We start from the raw sequence: 16,106 nt of genomic DNA, 5'->3' as shown, positions 1-16,106 counted from the left end.
TGGTGCAAGAGGGAGGGATTCAAATTCCTGGGACATTGGAACCGGTTCTGGGGGAGGTGGGACCAGTACAAACTGGACGGTCTGCACCTGGGCAGGACCGGAACCAATGTCCTCGGGAGAGTGTTTGCTGGTGCTGCTGGGCAGGAGTTAAACTAACATGGCAGGGGGATGGGAACCTATGCAGGGAGGCAGAGGGAAAGAAAATGGAGGCAGAAGCAAAAGATAGAAAGGAGAATAGTAAAAGTGGAGGGCAGAGAAACCAAAGGCAAAAAATAAAAACAAAAAGGGCCACATTAGAGCAAAATTCTAAAGGGGAAAAGTGTGTTAAAAAGACAAGCCTGAAGGCCCTGTGCCCCAATGCGAGGAGTATTCAGAATAAGGTGGACGAATTAACTGCGCAGATAGCAGTTAACGGATATGATGTGATTGGCATCACAGAGACATGACTCCAGGGTGACCAAGGCTGGGAACTCAACATCCAGGAGTATTCAACATTTAGGAAGGATAAGCAGAGGAAAAGGAGGCGGGGCGGCATTGCTGGTTAAAGAGGAAATTAATGCAATAGTAAGGAGGGACATTAGCCTGGATGATGTGAAATCAGTATGGGTGGAGCTGCGGAATACTAAAGGACAGAAAATGCTAGTGGGAGTTATGTACAGACCATGGTAGGAGTGAGATTGGGGACAGCATCAAACAAGAAATAAGGGATGTGAGCAATAAAGGTACAGCAGTTATCATGGGCGACTTTAATCTACATATTGATTGGGCTAACCAAACTGGTAGCAATGTGGTGGAGGTGGATTTCCTGGAGTGTATTAGGGATGGTTTTCTAGACCAATATGTCGAGGAACCAACCAAGGAGCTGGCCATCCTAGACTGGGTGATGTGTAATGAGAAGGGACTAATTAGCAATCTTGTTATGTGAGGCCCCTTGGGGGAAGAGTGACCATAATATGGTAGAATTCCTTATTAAGATGGAGAGTGACTCAGTTAATTCGGAAACTAGGGTCCTGAACTTAAGGAAAGATAACTTCGACGGTATGAGGCATGAATTGGCTAGAATAGACTTAAAAGGGTTGACGGTGGATAAGCGATGGCAAACATTTAAAGATCATATGGATGAACTTCAGCAATTGTACATCCCTGTCTGGAGTAAAAATAAAACGGGACAGGTGGCTCAACCGTGGCTAACAAGGGAAATTAAGGATAGTGTTAAAAGCAAGGAAGAGGCATATAAATTGGCTAGAAAAAGCAACAAACCTGAGGACTGGGAGAAATTTAGAATTCAACAGAGGAGGACTAAGGATTTAATTAAGAGGGGGAAAATAGAGTAGGAGAGGAAGCTTGCCGGGAACATAAAAACTGACTGCAAAAGCTTCTATAAATATGTGAAGAGAAAAAGATTAGTGAAGTCAAACATAGGTCCCTTGCAGTCGGATTCAGGTGAATTTATAATGGGGAACAAAGAAATGGCAGACCAATTGAACAAATACTTTGGTTCTGTCTTCACGAAGGAAGACACAAATAACCTTCCGAATGTACTAGGGGACGAGTGAGAAGGAGGAACTGAAGGATATCCTTATAAAGTGGGATATTGTGTTAGGGAAATTGATGGGATTGAAGGCTGATAAATCCCCGGGGCCTGATAGTCTGCATCCCAGAGTACTGAAGGAAGTGGCCCTAGAAATAGTGGATGCATTGCTGATCATTTTCCAACAGTCTATCGACTCTGGATCAGTTCCTATGGACTGGAGGGTAGCTAATGTAACACCACTTTTTAAAAAAGGAGGGAGAGAGAAAACTGGTAATTAGCCTGACTTCAGTAGTGGGGAAAATGTTGGAATCAATCATTAAGGATGGAATAGCAGCGCATTTGGAAAGCAGTGACAGGATCGGTCCAAGATAGCATGGATTTATGAAAGGGAAATCATGCTTGAGGAATCTTCTGGAATTTGAGAACTAGTGGATGTGGTGTATTTGGACTTTCAAAAGGCTTTTGACAAGGTCCCACACAAGAGATCGGTATACAAAATCAAAGCACATGGTATTGGGGTTAATGTACTGACGTGGATAGAGAACTGGTTGGTCGACAGGAAGGAGAGAGTCTGGTTAAACGGGTCCTTTTCAGAATGGCAGGCAGTGACTAGTGGAGTGCCGCAGGGCTCAGTGCTGGGACCCCAGCTCTTTACAATATACATTAATGATTTAGATGAAGGAATTGAGTGTAATATCTCCAAGTTTGCAGATGACACTAAACTAGGTGGCGGTGTGAGCTGTGAGGAGGAAGCTAAGAGGCTGCAGGGTGACTTGGACAGGTTAGGTGAGTGGGCAAATGCAGTATAATGTGGATAAATGTGAGGTTATTCATTTTGGGGCAAAAACACGAAGGCAGCATATTATCTGAATGATGGCAGATTAGGAAAAGGGGAAGGTGCAACGAGACCTGGGTGTCATGGTTCATCAGTCATTGAAAGTTCGCATGCAGATACAGCAGACGGTGAAGAAGGCAAATGGGATGTTGGCCTTCATCATAGCAAGGGGATTTGAGTATAGGAGCAGGGAGGTCTTACTGCAGTTGTTACAGGGCCTTGGTGAGGCATCACCTGGAATATTGTGTTCAGTTTTGGTCTCCTAATCTGAGGAAGGACATTCTTGCTATTGAGGGAGTGCAGCGAAGGTTCACCAGACTGATTCCAGGGATGGCTGGACTGACATACGAGGAGAGACTGGATCGACTGGGCCTGTATTCACTGGAGTTTAGAAGGATGAGAGGGGATCTCATAGTAACGTATAAGATTCTGATGGGATTGGACATGTTAGATGCGGGAAGAATGTTCCCGATGTTGGGGAAGTCCAGAACCAGGGGACACAGTCTTAGGATAAGGGGTAGGCCATTTAGGACTGAGATGAGGAGAAACTTCTTCACTCAGAGAGTTGTTAACCTGTGGAATTCCCTGCCGCAGAGAGTTGTTGATGCCAGTTCATTGGATATATTGAAGAGGGAGTTAGATATGGCCCTTACGGCTAAAGGGATCAAAGGATATGGAGAGAAAGCAGGAATAGGGTACGGAGGGAATGATCAGCCATGATCTTATTGAATGGCGTTGCAGTCTCGAAGGGCCGAATGGCCTACTCCTGCACCTATTTTCTTTGTTTCTATAAGATCTATTTAAAATCCAAGACAAATGGAAAAGGAGGAAGAGTCGCAATGTTGATAAAGGACACTTTAACAGCATTAGGAAGAGGGGATATCGGTAAGGATAAGCAGGCGGTAGAAACGCTGGTACAATTGAGGAATAGAAAAATATGCAAGACTTTGGTGGGAATTGTCTTCTGCCACCTGATAGCAGTGATAAAGTAGCAGAATACAAAAACATGGAGATCAAAGAGGCTTGCTGAAAAAACAGCGCAAACTAGTTATAATGGGAGTCTTTAATTTTCACACAGACTGGGAGAAGCAAAACAGCTCGTGTTCCAAAGGTAGCGAATTTCTTGAGTGTATTCGAGTCAGCTCTGTGGAGCAATGTGTTTTTGAACCAACATGAGAAGATTTAGATTTAGTAAGTAATCTAACGGTGAGGGTGCACCGAGCAGTCAGTGACCATAACATGGTTTGAGAGGGAGAGGTAAGTCACGAACTAAGCTTTTAAATTTAGGTAAGGCGGGCTTAGAGAGATGAGGCAGAAATTGACCACCATAAACTATTAACAGATAAAACTATGAATGAACAGTGGAAGATGTTCAAAGAACTACTTGGTACAATACCAGACCTGTGCATACCCCTATAGGACAAGAGCTCTACTGTGTAATTAAACAACCTTGGTCAATAAGAGAGGTGAGAGATAGTATAAAACTAAAAGAAAGGGAGTATATAAATGCAAAGAGCAGTAGAGATCCTGCGGCCTGGGGGAGATATGAAATACAGCAAATACAAGAAAAAGCTTGCGAGGGATATGAGGGACAACACCAGGTTTTTACAAGTACAGGTTCGGCATCAGTCCCGTGCCTGGAGCGTGGGCGGTGCTGCAGGACTGGGGGAGGCGGTTGGCCCCAGTCCGGAGGCAGCGGCGGGGAGACACGACCTTAAAAAAAAAAAACAGCAGCAAACCAGCACAGAGAGAGAGTGAGGCCCGAGTTTCGCAGTCGGAGCCTGGCAAACGCGTTCAGGACCCCGCGCACTGTCTTCAGGTAGGGTTCCTCGGCTCGGCGAGCCCACCTGTGGTTCGGCAAATTCACTGTTCTGGCACCGGTCAGGTCCAAAGGGTGCCGGACTGGAGAGGTACAACCTGTATATTAAGAGAAAGAGGGTGGCTAAGAGTAATGTGGGCCCCATAATGCCAGATGCAGGTGATACTGTAATTGAAAATCAGGAAATGGCAGACTTGCTAATCACTTACTTTGTATCGATCTTCACAGTACAGAATGGGGGTAAAATACCAAAGATGCAAAGAAAACTAAAAATAAATCCAAGGGGATGAATTACTATATTTAATAGAAGTAAAAAATAATGGTAATTAAGAAAATAATGAGACTAAAGATGGGCAAATCTCCAGGACCTGAAAGTTTCCACCCCAGGGTATTAAAAGGTGAGGAAATAGAAACATAGAACATAGAAATTTACAGTGCAGAAGGAGACCATTACGGCCCTCGGTCAGCAGCCCTGAAGGTTACATATGAACAATGAACAATGGCGGGAAAGGTAAAGAGCACCCAGCCCAACCAGTCCGCCCCACACAACTGCGACACCCCTTACACCGAAACATTCTACACTCCACCCCAACCGGAGCCATGTGATCTCCTGGGAGAGGCAAAAACCAGATTAAAAACCCAGGCCAATTGGGGGGGGGGGGGAAAATCTGGAAAATTCCTCTCCGACCCATCCAGGCGATCAAAACTAGTCCAGCAGATCATCCTGGCCGTATTTGATTCCCTGCAGTAGTTACCATCGTATCTGCGCCAGCCAACAAGAGGTTATCCAGTCTAATCCCAATTACCAACTCTAGGTCTGTAACCCTGCAGGTTACGGCACTTTAAATGCCCATCCAAGCACCTTTTAAATTGTTGATGCTTTTGTCATGATCTTCCAAAACATTTTAAATTCAGGAATTGTCCCCTTCGATTGAAAAATTGACAATGTCACTTCATTATTTAATAGGTAGGAGAGACAAACTAGGAAATTATAGGCCTATTAGTCTAACGTCTGTTTAGGGTAAGTTACTAGAATCGGCTATTAGGGACAGAGGGCTAGACTTTCCATCGGGTTTGCCCAGTTACTGCCCATTTAACCACTAAGATTGAGTTTAAAGCCCATATTTGATTAAAAATGGAAACTAAGACCCAATTATCGCCCATTTATCGCCAGCGTAACTTTCGGCATACAGTTAATACCGAGAATTAGCTGAACCGCCCGCCCATATTTAAAAAAAATATTAATGACCATCAGTCGTGCACTGCCCAGAAGACTGTTTATAATGGAAACTAATGCCCAAATAGGTACAGATCTGCCATGATCTAATTAAGTAGCGGAGCAGGCTCAAGTAGCTGAATAGCCCACTGCTGTTACTATGTTCCTCAGCCCATTGACCCTCTTCGTTTCCGATTTCTCGGCCTAGTGACTCCCTCTGTGTGTCTACTACCGTATTTAAACTGATATATGCTGTTTCTAACCCTATCTGTGTTTGTAATTTCTGCAGCCTCGTGCTCATTAGGTGCTGCATATGCCTCCATTCTCATGGCTCGAGATCATCTCAAAGTCCGCAAGCAGTTCGGGGAACCTCTTGCCAACAGTCAGGTATGAAAGTCCCTTCCAGTCGAGTTGCAGATCTTGTAGAGTGCTGTACATAAGTGTGGAGTACCATCTTTTGGCAGTGTTTTAAAGTTGCTCTGTATGCAGTACTCCCACTGCCAATTACACATTCTCAGGTGCCGGAGATGTTCAAGATGTGGCTTTTCAGAGACTCTGAAAGCTTGTGCTGAAGGAGGTGCAAGTGTAGCCGCCACCATAGCCCATTAGGGACCTTACAAAATAAGTCAATGAGAACAGAGTCTCTCCATTGTCCCCATGCTGGCCCCCTGAGTATCACCGCTGAGGAATCAAGTCACTTCAAAGTAACCAAGTTAAAATGAGTAGGATAGTAATATCTCCAAGTTTGCAGATGACACTAAACTGGGTGGCAGTGTGAGCTGTGAGGAGGATGCAAAGAGGCTGCAGGGTGACTTGGACAGGTTTGGTGAGTGGGCAAATGCATGGCAGATGCAGTATAATGTGGATAAATGTGAGGTTATCCACTTTAGTGGCAAAAACACGAAGACAGAATATTATCTGAATGGCGGCAGATTAGGAAAAGGGGAGGTGCAACGAGACCTGGATGTCATGGTACATCAGTCATTGAAAGTTAGCATGCAGGTACAGCAGGCGGTGAAGAAGGCACATGGGATGTTGGCCTTCATAGCTAGGGGATTTGAGTATAGGAGCAGGGAGGTCTTACTGCAGTTGTACAGGGTCTTAGTGAGGCTTCACCTGGAATATTGTGTTCAGTTTTGGTCTCCTAATCTGAGGAAGGACATTCTTGCTATTGAGGGAGTGCAGCAAAGGTTCACCAGACTGATTCCCGGGATGGCAGGACTGACATATGAGGAGAGACTGGATCGACTGGGCCTGTATTCACTGGAGTTTAGAAGAATGAGAGGTGATCTCATAGAAATATATAAAATTCTGACGGGATTGGATAGGTTAGATGCAGGAAGAATGTTCCCGATGTTGGGGAAGTCCAGAACCAGGAGTCACAGTCTAAGGATAAGGGGTAAGCCATTTAGGACCGAGATGAGGAGGAACTTCTTCACTCAGAGTTGTTAACCTGTAGAATTCTCTTCCGCAGAGAGTTGTTGATGCCAGTTTGTTAGATATATTCAAGAGGGAGTTAGATATGGCCCTTACGGCTAAAGGGATCAAGGGGTATGGAGAGAAAGCAGGAAAGGGGCACTGAGGTGAATGATCAACAATGATCTTAATGAAATGGTGGTGCAGGCTCGAAGGGCCGAATGGCCTACTCCTGCACCTATTTTCTATGTTTCTATAAATAAGATGACATCCAAGGCAGTATTCTCATGTTACGAGTTTAAAATCAATACAATTAAACCACAGTATTTCTGTTAGATGCTGTCAGTATTATCAAACTGCTAAAATCTTACTTGAAAACTAGTCCAATCTCAAGAGGCGAAGGGAGGAAATGGTAGGGATAAATTAAATGCCCACCTGAGTCCTTGTGATGGTTCAGTACAAAAACACTTGGCAAACGATAGTCAGGCTGAGGGGCCTGACTTTCTTGTAACATTTTGTGATGGGGAGTTCTAAATTCCACAGTGGATTACAGTTCCTAAAGTCAGCTGGTGCAGATGAGATGGTTCCTAGTTGCTGAGGGAAGTTATAGTGGTGGCTCTGGTCACACTCTTTCATTCCTCCTTGGATATGGGGGCGGTGCCAGAGAACTGCAGGGTTGCAAATACAACCCGTTCAAAAAAAAGAGAGGGGGATTAAACCTGGCAGCTACAGGCCAGTCAGCCTAATGTAGGTGATGGGGAAACTTTTAGAGACAATAATCCGGGACAAAATGAATTGGCACTTGGAAAAATAAGGGTTAATAAATAACAGCCAGTGCAGATTTGTTGAAGGCAAATTGTGTTTAACTTGATTGAGTTCTTTGATGAAGCAACGGAAAGGGTTGATGAGGATATTGTGGTTGATGGGCGTTAGATAAAGTACCACATAATAGACGTGTTAGCAAAATTGAAGCAGGACCTGGACTTGGGTATGCAGGGCATAATTTCAAAGCTTGCAAATGACACAAAACTTGGAAATGAGGAAGATAGTAACAGACTTCAGAAGGACATAGATAGACTGGTGAAATGGGCAGATAAATGACCCATGTTATTTAACACACACAAGTGTGAAATGATGCATTTTGGTAGGAAGAATGAGGAGAGGCAATGTAAACTAAATGGAACAATTTTAAAGGGGGTGCAGGAATAGACCTGGGGTTGTATGTACACAAATCTTTGAAGGTGGCAGGACAAGTTGGGAAGGCTGTTTGAAACACATACAGGATCCTTGGTATTTTAAAAAGAGGCAGGGAGTACAAAAGGAAGAAAGTTCAGCTGGAGCAATGGACCCAAGTTTCCCCCCCTCCCCCTGAGGTGCGTCAACTTTCTAGACTAAAAAGGGCGCCAAAAAGTTACCTTCCAAATCTCCCCACTCCTGAGGACATCTTCGGCCTCAGCGTGGCGCACCACAAGGAGTGGGGGGGCAGAGCCAGGTCCCGGTGCTGAAAATAGTGCCGGGACCTCTGCACATGCGCGCTAGAGTGTGCACGCATGTGCAGTAGCTCCTCGCAGCCCGAATCTCTGCGACGCTAGCCCTGGCCGAATGGGCTCCCTCATCAGCGGCCCGCTGCGTTCCCTAAGGTAGGACTTCTATTTTTTATTTGTTATTTATTGATTGATTGATTGCTTATTATTTTGGTCTTGGTGCTTTAGGTGCAGTTCCTCTCAGCTTCCTTGTATTTTTTATTTGTTATTGAATTTTTGTGCTTTGTTTAGTGCTTGGTGCTTTAAATGTATTTCTGCTTCTTTAATGTTATGAGGGTGTTTAGTGCTTTGCAAGGTCCTCTCACTTCCCTCCCCTACCCCCCCTCCCCCCCATTTCTGGCTGCCTGCGCTGATTTCTTAGCTCACCGCAAGGTTTTTTTGTGCGGATACTTGGCCACATATGCTGGCCTAAATTAGTTTGGAGTAACTTTTAGCTGCCTAAACTTGCTTAAATGGCCAAAACAGGCGTAAGTGGCTGGTAATGCCCCCTTTTGGGGAAAAAAAACTAAACTTAAAAAAAAACTTAAATTAACTCACTTACATTGGAGCAAATTAAATGGGAAAAATTGTGATTTTTAAGGTGCTCCAAAAAATCTAGTTGCTCCAAAAAAAAAACGGAGCAACTCCTGGGGAAACTTGGGCCCATTATGTCCAATTCTGGGCACTACACTTTAGGAAGGATATCTGTCTTAGAGAGAGAGTGCAAAGGAGATTTACTAGATTGGTACCAGGGATGAAGGACTTCAGTTATGTTGAGAGACTAGAGAAGCTGAGGATGTTCTCCTTAGAGCAGAGATGGTTAAGGGTAGATTTAACAGAGGCATTCAAAATCAGGAAGAGTTTTAATAGAGTAAATAAGGAGAAACTGTTTCCAGTGGCAGAAGGGTCGGTAACCAGAAGACACAGATTTAAGGTAATTGGCAAAAGAGGTGAGATGAGAATTTTTTTCAGGCAGCGAGTTGTTGTGATCTGAAATGCATTGCCTGAAAGGGCGGTGGGAGCAGATTCAATAATAACTTTCAAAATGGAATTGGATGAATATCCCCGGAAACATGGTGCCCTGGGAATCGTGTTGATAGCACAGTTCATAGCATACTGTAGTTCGTTGTGTGATTTGCGCTGATGCTCAGTTTTGCTGTGTGCTTCTTGTTGCAGTATCTGCAGTTCAAACTGGCTGAAATGGCGACTGGACTGGTGGCAGCGCGTTTGATGGTGCGCAATGCTGCCGCGGCGCTCCAGGAGGGTCGGCAGGATGCTGTGGCCCTGTGTGCAATGGCCAAACTCTTTGCAACTGATGAATGCTTTACAGTAAGTCTCAAGCATCCTGTCTGCTCGTCTAGTCAGAGTAACGGAGAAGCAGAGGGTTAAAGATAGTGCCGGCCAGGCAGCCTGAATACACAAGGTAACTGCAGGCCTCAGTACTGCACCAGCCTTGTATTTACTCCTGGTATGTCCCATAGAGGCGTCTACAATTCTGAAGGGTTTTGGTAAGCTGAGTAGGAACGGATTTAGACTTATTTCTGCTGTTGATGAGTCAGTGATGCTAGGTCATTATTTTTAAAATTGTAATTGAGAGTGAGGAGAGAGGTGTTGGGAGAAATGTATTTATGCCGAATGCTGTTGGAGCTTTGTGACAGTGAGCAGTTGAGACAAAGTTCAGAGAGAATTTTAAGGGAAGATTAAATAACTATCTGAAGCAGAGGTGGGTAAAGGGCTGTGGGGGAAACGCAGCACAGTGGAACTCATTTGGGATTGCTCTAACAAAGGGACAGCACAGCACAGCACAAAGACCCCTTTTCTGTGCTGTAAACTTCGATGGTTATAGATTCATTTCATTCTGAAAAGTAATTCTTTAAGCATTCACCACATGTTTCAGGAGCACAGTCCAGGTAAACTGGTCTGGGAAAATCACATGCTTAACACACAACTAAAAGTGCCATAACTGTGTAGATAAGCTTCTCCACACATGATGTCCTGGTCCTGCTCTGTGTAAAGCCCGAGGACTGGTGTCATTGTTGCAGTTTGGCCCCTGCTAAAAATATTTATGTCACACGCCTTATATCAGGGGAATCCTGCATCGTAGCCACAAGAGTAGGTTAAATCAGATAATCCTGTCACAGTTAAAGAAAGAGGAAAGACTTGGATTTATATAGCACCTTTCACGACCACCGGACATCTCAAAGGACTTTACAGCCAATTAAGTACTTTTGGAGTGAAGTTACTGTTGTAACATAGGAATCGCGGCAGCCAATTTGCACACAGCCAGCTCCCACAAACCGCAGTGTGATAATGACCAGATAATCTGTTTTTGTTATGTTGATTGAGGGATAAATATTGGACAGGACACTGGGGAAACTCTCCTGCTTTTCTTCAAAATAGTGCCATGGGATCTTTTACGTCCACCTGAGAGAGCAGACGGGGCCTCGGCATAACGTCTCATCCGAAACACGGCACCTCCGACAGTGCAGCGCTCCCTCAGCACTGTACTGGAATGTCAGCCTAGATATTTTGTGCTCAAGTCCCTGGAATAGGACTTGAACCCACATCCTTCACACTCAGGGGCGAGAGTGCTGCCCACTGCGCCACAGCTGACACAGTTATAGGGCTCAGTTTTCGTCACCATTGGGTGCCGTTTTTTTGGCATCCACCGATGTTTTTGGAGCAATCGTGAATTTGCAACTTTCCTCAAAGTTTGTTCGGCGGCGGCAACTGTCAGCGCCGGATTTTTTATATGCCAGATTTTTTTGGCGCAGGTCTGGGTGAAAACAGATTTCTGTGCGATTGTTGGACATTTAAGCGATTTTCGGCAACACCAATTTTTTTTAAGGACACGCAGAGTGGCCTTAAGTACCGATCAGAGAAACTCCACGTTAACTTAAGAAAATCGACGCTGAGTATATTTGAGTTTTTGGAGCGAGAGAAGAAGACAATTTAAAACACACATTCATGATGATTTTTGCAGAGGAAACTCAGAAAATAACTCGAAGTTAATTTTTCCAACATAATATTGGAAATTACATTTTTCCTGCCCCACCACAGAATCTCTGCTCAGAGGGCTCCAAGCATGGGTCAGAGGATTGCTCCCTCGGCCGGCGGCAGGATTGCTCCCTCGGCCGGACTTAGGCACAGGAGCTCGGCACTTGAATTCCACACCCACGCACCCCCCCTCCCACCCCGCCCCCGGGCTTCTTTCCAAGCTGAGTGCCGATCTCTGTTTCTGTCCGGCCGAGGGAGGAATCCTGCCGGCCAGTACTCTGACCTGTGCCTCAAGCCCGATGAGTATCGGAGTTTACTAGTTTTGTGCACAGCAGAAAACAAACACATTTCACCCAAAGTTATCATTAAAGTGCCATAAATCACTGTGCGTCGCGAATCCATAGAGACTGAGCCTAGTTTGTGCATGCGCAGACCAGGTTCACAAACTCTTGAGCCAGACCAGGAAGTTTACTGTGGATACGCAGGCACACCCATCAACTGGAAAAAGTGATTTTTTTTTCCGGCCAAATTTTCACTAGTGGAGTGGAGAGTTGTCTGCATTTCTCAATAGAAAATATTACATGTACCATATTCAGAATGCACCCTGCACTCATCATCAAAAGGATTCCCATCAGCACTGACCAGTACTGAACACCCGCAGGAATCATTCAGTCCCAAACCAAATGCAAATATCTCTCCCGTGAGAAGACAGAAATGACCACCAAATTAACTGGAGAAAGTATCGTAAAGCCAGCCGATGTACCTCCAGGCCGCTGCTGGGAAGGGAGACAACCCAAGATAAACTGCATGGGAATAGAATAGTCTCCATCAGCACCCTATGATCTGGCAGCTCCTCCCTCGGACCATTGAATCTTGGGTAGATTGGAAGAAGGTTATTTTACTTTGTGATTCCTCCAGATGAATATACATAAACGGGTATCAAAAGAATGAGAAGAGATGGGGCAATCCAACACTTCCAGCCTGCTCCACCAATTATCCCGCAATCCCTGTGTTGCACCACAGCAACGAACCTTTATCGAGCCTGGGCTAGAAACCAGTATCAGGCTGATCTTTATTTATGGGAGCTTTGACTGGTACCTTGTTGAATATTCTTTGCTCAGCTGATACCCCTGACAATGCCATAACCAAAGCCATTTTTTGGGGTCTCCAAATCTCTCAATTTCTCTTTGGCCCTTTTCTTGTCACTTTAGAATTTATCCTGCTCTAGTGGCTCTAGTGGTGGTTGAGTGCTACCAGCCACAAGTGTGCGTAGCCTACGATGTGAGACGTTTTCAGAAAGATTCTAGTTTTCATTTTGTAAATTCTGGAAAATGTTTGAATATTTTGTGCTTTACATGGCCATCAGTAGAGTATAACCCAATCAATTCAGGCCCATCAATAGTCTAGCCCAATCAATACAGGCCCCTCAATAGACAAACCCAATCAATACAGGCCCCTCAATAGACAAACCAATCAATACAGGCCCCTCAATAGTCAGGCCCATCAATAGTCAAACCCAATAAATACAGGCCGATCAATACTCTAACCCAATCAATACAGGCCCATCAGTAGACAAACCCAATAAATACAGGCCCATCAATAGACAAACCAATCAATACAGACCCATCAGTAGTCTAACCCAATCAGTACAGGCCCCTCAATAGTCTAACCCAATCAATAAAGGACCATCAATACTCTAACCCAATCAATACAGGCCCGTCAATAGTCTAGCCCAATCAATACAGGCCCCTCAATAGACAAACCCAATCAATACAGGCCCCTCAATAGACAAACCAATCAATACAGGCCCCTCAATAGTCAGGCCCATCAATACAGGCCCCTCAATAGTCAGGCCCATCAATAGTCAAACCCAATAAATACAGGCCGATCAATACTCTAATCCAATCAATACAGGCCCATCAGTAGACAAACCCAATAAATACAGGCCCATCAATAGACAAACCAATCAATACAGACCCATCAGTAGTCTAACCCAATCAATACAGGCCCCTCAGTAGTCTAATCCAATCAATACAGGCCCATCAATACTCTAATCCAATCAATACAGGCCCCTCAATAGTCTAATCCAATCAATACAGGCCCATCAATACTCTAATCCAATCAATACAGGCCCCTCAATAGTCTAACCCAATCAATAAAGGACCATCAATACTCTAACCCAATCAATACAGGCCTGTCAATAGACAACCCCATCAATACAGGCCCCTCAATAGTCTAACCCAATCAATACAGGCCCATCAATAGTCTAACCCAGTAAATATATTTGCATCTTGACAGCGGTTTGTGTACCATAGGTCACATGAAATGTTCCAAAGGTGATTAAAAACTGCTGTAAGATCTGGGTAAAGACAACTGTTTAATTATTTGGCCAACTAATCACAAAGTCTGATTTAAACAAGAGAGTCTTCCTCCTGATAAGGTGTGTTTCTGCATAGAAGATTGAGAGGGGGGTTGTGTGGGAGTCCCAAATCTCTGATTGACTCATCATTCATGGAAAATAATAAACTAGTTGAAGTACAGACCCTGTTAGAGAGCTCGAGGAGGACATCGGGCAGCATGGGCTGTGAGTTTGGGAGGAAAATGGCAGCTCGCATTCCGCTGATCTGCAGAGATAGCTGATCCTGTAACATTAGGCACCATCATATAACAAATTCAATCAGACCATCACCCACTGGAGTGCGGACTGGAAGGAACGTTAATAAACAACCTTTGGTTCTTCACGTTAAAACAGCAATTTGGATTGCGTTTCCTCCAGAGAATTCTACATATATGTTTTAGTTTCCCTGAGAAGGTGGTGATGGGTCTTCTCCTTGATCCATTATAGCTCCTGTGGTATTGATTCCATAATGGTGTTCCATAGGGAACTTCTTCTGAATTTTGTAGCTTTTTTTTTTACAACTCGTTGGCTTGCTAGGCAACTTCAGAGGCCACGAAGAGTCAACCCCATGGAGTAGGCTAGGGTATGGACAGCAGATTCTCTGTCCTGGCGCATTCGTGAATCAGTCGGTTTTCAACGACAATCCAGAAGCTTTTCATTGTTTTTTTTGGTGCTAGCTCATAAATGACCAAATTTTACTGCAGTCAGTTTCACAACTTACCATAGAATTACTCGTCTAATACTTTTACCAATAAGCTATCTGATTAAATCAATAAGTTGCTAGTCTAGTACCTTTACCATGTTTAAATCTCTCTGTCATCTGTCTGTTTAAATCTCTGTGTTGCTCTGTGACATCATCTCAAACAATCCATATACTTGTATTTAATAGTCAGGAAATCTGTCAGTATTTTCAGGCTCAGGGATTTCAATCATCAGACTAGGATTGGGATTGTAAGGCGCTACACTTTGTTTATTGGGCTCATGAAGTAATGTAGCAGTCTAATTCAGATTAGAATATGGTGATGGGAATAAGAGACTGGTCCCAGCCACCCATGTTATATGAACAAGTGCACCACATTGGGGAAATATCTTTGTGTAGTTTTGAGATAATTTAAGAGTATAATTATATTATTATAATTAACATGAATCAATCATTGCTGCCGACTGGAAGCCCTGAATGCAATGTTAGAAACCCGTTAATATCTTTAATAAAAGGATGTATTCTTTTCTGAATTGTTTTTAAAAAGTTTTCAAGTGGCATCTATATTTAATTTCTCTTACAAACTTTCCATTTTTGTTTAAAGTAACTGAAAAGAAGCGATTCCTTTATGTTCATACACCTTGAGGGTGCAAGATGCATAGTCTTCAACAGGTACCATCATATGTACAGAAGTACATCTTCAGCAAAAAAAATGGCTTCCTAGGAAATCTGTAAAATAAACTTTCTCTCTCTTTCAAACAGATCTGTAATCAGGCGCTGCAGATGCACGGTGGCTATGGCTACCTGAAGGATTATGCTGTACAGCAGTTTGTTCGCGATATCAGGGTGCATCAGATCCTAGAGGGTAAGTATTCCATACAAGTTTATTGTTTTTGGTTACTTTTATTTGATTCACGAGATTCTCCTGCTGTGCTGTTGTGAAAACAAATCTATATGGGACAAAACAATATGCTTTTGAGTATGTGTGTCAGCCCTAATAAAAGAACATGCGCGATAAAAGATATCGGGTCTCTTCCATCCAAGTGATCATCCAATCTTGAATACTGACCCAACTTCTCTTCCTCCCCACAGCCCCAAACCAGCTCAGCCAAAGTCCCAAACAACATTTTCTGTGAATGTGACGCTAACCCTTCACCTCTGTCGCCTTTGACACATCAACGACACAGTCCTCCTCCAGTGCCTCGCTGCCACGGTCCAGCCCATTGGGACTTCCCTTGCTTGGTTCCACATTCACGTATTCACTCATAAGAACATAATAGGAGCAGGAGTAGGCCATTTGGCCCCTCGAGCCTGCTCCACCATCACTAAGATCATGGCTGATCTGATCTTGGCCTCAACTCCACTTCCCTGCCCGCTCCCCATAACCCTTGACTCCCTTATTGTTCAGAAATCAGTCTATCTCCACCTTAAATATATTCAATGACCCAGCCTCCACAGCTCTCTGGGGCAGAGAATTCCAAAGATTCACGACCCTCCTCATTTCTATTTTAAATGGGCGACCCCTTATTCTGAAACTTATGTCCCCTAGTTATAGATTTCCCCACAAGGGGAAACTTCCTCTCTGCATCTACCCTGTCAAGCCCCGTCAGAATCTTTTATGTTTCAATAAGATCACATCTCATTCTTAACTCCAGTGAAGAAAGGTTA

At 44.1% G+C, this 16,106-nt stretch overlaps 1 protein-coding gene across 3 annotated transcripts in view; it reads left to right on the top strand.

The window, feature by feature from the left end:
• The window catches only part of acad8 (acyl-CoA dehydrogenase family, member 8), a 96,164-nt gene that overhangs the window by 66,795 nt on the left and 13,263 nt on the right, over window positions 1–16,106 (top strand). For 2 of the 3 annotated variants that reach the window (XM_070894225.1, XM_070894224.1), the window contains exons 8-10: window positions 5,694–5,791; window positions 9,520–9,672; window positions 15,201–15,303. In XM_070894225.1, coding sequence (XP_070750326.1) covers window positions 5,694–5,791; window positions 9,520–9,672; window positions 15,201–15,303 — 354 coding nt within the window. The remainder of the gene's footprint in view (window positions 1–5,693; window positions 5,792–9,519; window positions 9,673–15,200; window positions 15,304–16,106) is intronic. The other variant, XM_070894226.1, reaches the window with a different exon arrangement.

This window comes from Pristiophorus japonicus, chromosome 11 (assembly GCF_044704955.1).
Source record: "Pristiophorus japonicus isolate sPriJap1 chromosome 11, sPriJap1.hap1, whole genome shotgun sequence".
Lineage (NCBI taxonomy): Eukaryota > Metazoa > Chordata > Chondrichthyes > Pristiophoridae > Pristiophorus > Pristiophorus japonicus.
The sequence above is the reverse complement of the archived record's forward strand: the minus strand, read 5'-3'. Positions and strand labels throughout refer to the sequence as shown.